Genomic DNA, 3325 nt, shown 5'->3' with positions numbered 1-3325 from the left:
CCCCTAGGCGTTTTTTAAATTTTTGTGATACAGGCTTTTAGAATGGTTTTATTTGAGTTTTTTGGCTGTGTTATAGCAAATGTATTACTGTGTTAGTGTGCCGTGTTTACCAGTCTGGGCATGAGTCATCACAATGGAATGCAGGGCATCAACCAATAGGCATGCAGCTTTCCTCTATACTTCTTGCTGATTGGCTGTTGGGATTTAACTTGATTAACACCTGCACAGAGCATTTCCACCTGCACAGAGCATTTCTTGCTGATTGGCTGTTGGGATTTAACTTGATTAACACCTGCACAGAGCATTTCCATACTGACAGTATGTCTTTATTCAAGTGTTTTGGTAGGTATTTCAAGCTTTTCTGCTCCAGCATTGGAATGCGGGGCATGAACGTTTTTTTATTTATTTTGAAAATCAACAGTTTGCATTATGCAATTAAAAATCCTAACCAATAAAGTAGGGAATAGCTATCCAACTGTTGTTTTAGTTGTATGTTACTTCATATTATTATAGTTATATCAATGTAAATCATTGTTTTCCCTTGTGTTTCTCATTCTTTCCCTGCCATGTCGTAAAATGTGGTGAACCCATCGCTGTATTTGCTCCAAAGCAAATATTGGCCTTTCTAGTCTAAATTTTCTTTTTGCAGTCAAAGAATGTTGTCAATTTCACCTGTTTTCTGTAGATTGCCCCCTTGAAAAACAGCCCAACTGTTTGTATACATGTATTAGAAAATAAGTATCTGTATCGGTATAGCCGGTATAACCACCCTTCTGCGTTACACACCAGCTTCGCAGGCACGCGGTGCAGCGGCAGCTAGCTATATCACACCGAACGACTTGTTACACTCAATCTTTACACATTTAATTGCAGGAGTTGTTTAAAGCTTCCTAGTGATGATGCCCCAACTGTGCTTGGTGGCAACGAGTTCCAGTCTACAATAGTTCTGGGGAAATACAAGTTTTTGAATACCTCAATTCTTGGTTGATGACTCTGATATTTGAAGGCATGACTGTTTGATGTTCTTTTCTTGGCTGGTATCAGATACAGTCATTTTGTACATCATGCACAGTCTGGACATTCTACATGTCTACGTCTGTCTTCCAGTGACCCCCACTGTAGGTTTCTTTTCATTTCCGGTACACTAGCACCCCTTTGATAGTTGTGTGTTAAAGTGCTCAACAGGGTAGAACATGCATGTAGAGGAAACTGTAGGGTCTCACCTTGGCTGGCCTTTCTTCAGACTAGAACTCACCCCAATGCCAGGTCTGACACAGTTAACACTCTGTAGGGGGCGGGTAGCGTGCAAATGGATTCTTCTATCTGCACAATGATTGGTAGATATGAATAAACAATGGGTCTATAATTCTACATTTGGGGTGCATCTGGTCCATAAAATTAGACAATAAAAGTCAAGCATATTAGTACAGTAGATACATGGTTCTTGTTTTGTACAGCTATAGCCTGGTATCCAGCCTTGTTAGCTTTAGTCCGCTTCCCAAGATCCGCTCCCCGTCAACAGGCTTGTTACCTCTGTGAAAACAGTGGTACTGTTTGTGGTGTGTTTGCTTGTGTTTCCCAGTATTTTAGGGCAGCATAATGTGTTAGAGGAAAAGGCCACACCAATTTAATTTCTTAGTTAACGGATTTTTCTAGAAAAATAATGGAGCGGGCGGGCGAAAAATAAAATAAAATAAAGACAGGGGTAGGCATCCTATTATGACCCAAAATGGTACGATAGGAGCCATGAAGTCAACACTCCAGGCCAGTTCAAAATTTAAACAATGAATTTTGAACTTTTAATGATACCATTGCATTGAAAGATGGAATAACTGTAACAACTAGGATGAAAAGGACTGTTTTTAACTGTTGTTTTGTTTTGCAAATCAGCAAAAAATGAAGCGGTCGAATCCGTTAACCAAGAAATTAAATTGGTGTGGCCAAAAGTCGGTCTGAACAAGCATGACCTGTCAGCTGCCATGCTTTTATCATGGGTGTCACCTCTCAATCAGGATCAACTCCTGGTCCCTGCACAAGATCATTGACATAGCGGGATTCAAACCTGGGACCACTTGGTTCTGAGTTGAACACTGCCACACAACTTGACTTTACAAAATTAATGTACGCCACACGACCCCACTACATTGTACATGATATCAAGCATGGTCTAGATAACAGTTAGTAGAATATTCCTCAGGTAACACATGCCATTTTGTTCCTTTTGTTCAGGGAGAAGCCTGTGAAGGAGCACCTGAAAAAGGTGTACTCCAGCCTGGCCATCGCCATGCTTGCAGCTGCAGCAGGTGCCTACGTACATCTGATGACTGGATTTATACAGGTGTGTATATACAAATGTAGTGAGTGTGAGTGAGTGCATATCTAATTTCTTGAAAACTTGCACCAGAGAAAAAAAAAGGAAACTAGAGAAGTAACATTTGCAAAGCAAATGCATAATGTTTACCTTTCTGCTCTGTTAATTCTTACTCAAACACATTCACATACATGTACTACTAGTATATTATATATGGTGACAGGAGCAGAGCAGACCATGAAATTGCAACATTATGTAACCCAACACCAACTAGTCACCATGGTGACAGACATCAACAAATCATGTCATTGGTCAGGTCATAGGTCACTGTTTGGAGAAGAAGAAGAGGAAGAAAACAGTAAACATAATGAATGAATTCTTGTTAAAAGAATGACAGCAATTATTATTCATTGTAATGTTGGACATATTGATAATGTGAATGAAAACTTAGACACTAATAATGGTTACAGGTTACATAATATATAGAATGCACTTCCAGGTATGCCATTCTACAGTACTAACTACACTTTACCATATGATTGAAATACAGGTAGATAGAGGAAATATAGGTCTGAACTTCAAGCCATGTTCTAAGTCATACTATAAAAGCTTATATGAGGTGTACTTTTAGAATACATGTAAGATATAGGACCTGTCCTTGGTGCTGAATGTTTTGTATTGTAATGTTAAACATGACATCTGGGTAGAACATTACATAATGCAAAATAGATCAAGCAGATGGGTAAATTCTCTCATCAAAGACTGAAAATGAGTCTGAAGAAGTGAAGTGTAACCTTTATATGAAAAAATTCAGTAGATTTGACTGGACTCTGCCTTCCTCAGACACAACAGGACCTACTTGATTTTTCTCAGTTATTTACATATCAATTCAGACACTCATTCAGTGTGCAGGTTACACTTGTCTTCAGACTCTTCTCTGTCACTGATAAAACATAGCAGATGCTATCTCAAACATCTGACTGTTCAGAGAATTTGTCCAGACATCTCAGATGT

The 3325-nt window shown here is 39.0% G+C and overlaps 1 protein-coding gene across 5 annotated transcripts in view; it reads left to right on the top strand.

The window, feature by feature from the left end:
• LOC109465613 (bax inhibitor 1-like) overlaps window positions 1-3325 on the top strand; it is a 79243-nt gene that overhangs the window by 65600 nt on the left and 10318 nt on the right. For 2 of the 5 annotated variants that reach the window (XM_019762976.1, XM_019762972.1), the window contains exon 2: window positions 2230-2338. The exons of the other annotated variants lie outside the window; for them this stretch is intronic. In XM_019762976.1, coding sequence (XP_019618535.1) covers window positions 2230-2338 — 109 coding nt within the window. The remainder of the gene's footprint in view (window positions 1-2229; window positions 2339-3325) is intronic. 5 annotated transcript variants of the gene reach the window in all.

The sequence above is a fragment of the Branchiostoma belcheri genome, unplaced genomic scaffold (genome assembly GCF_001625305.1).
Source record: "Branchiostoma belcheri isolate BF01 breed outbred unplaced genomic scaffold, Haploidv18h27 scaffold154, whole genome shotgun sequence".
Lineage (NCBI taxonomy): Eukaryota > Metazoa > Chordata > Leptocardii > Amphioxiformes > Branchiostomatidae > Branchiostoma > Branchiostoma belcheri.
This window is presented reverse-complemented; position numbering and strand designations above follow the sequence as displayed.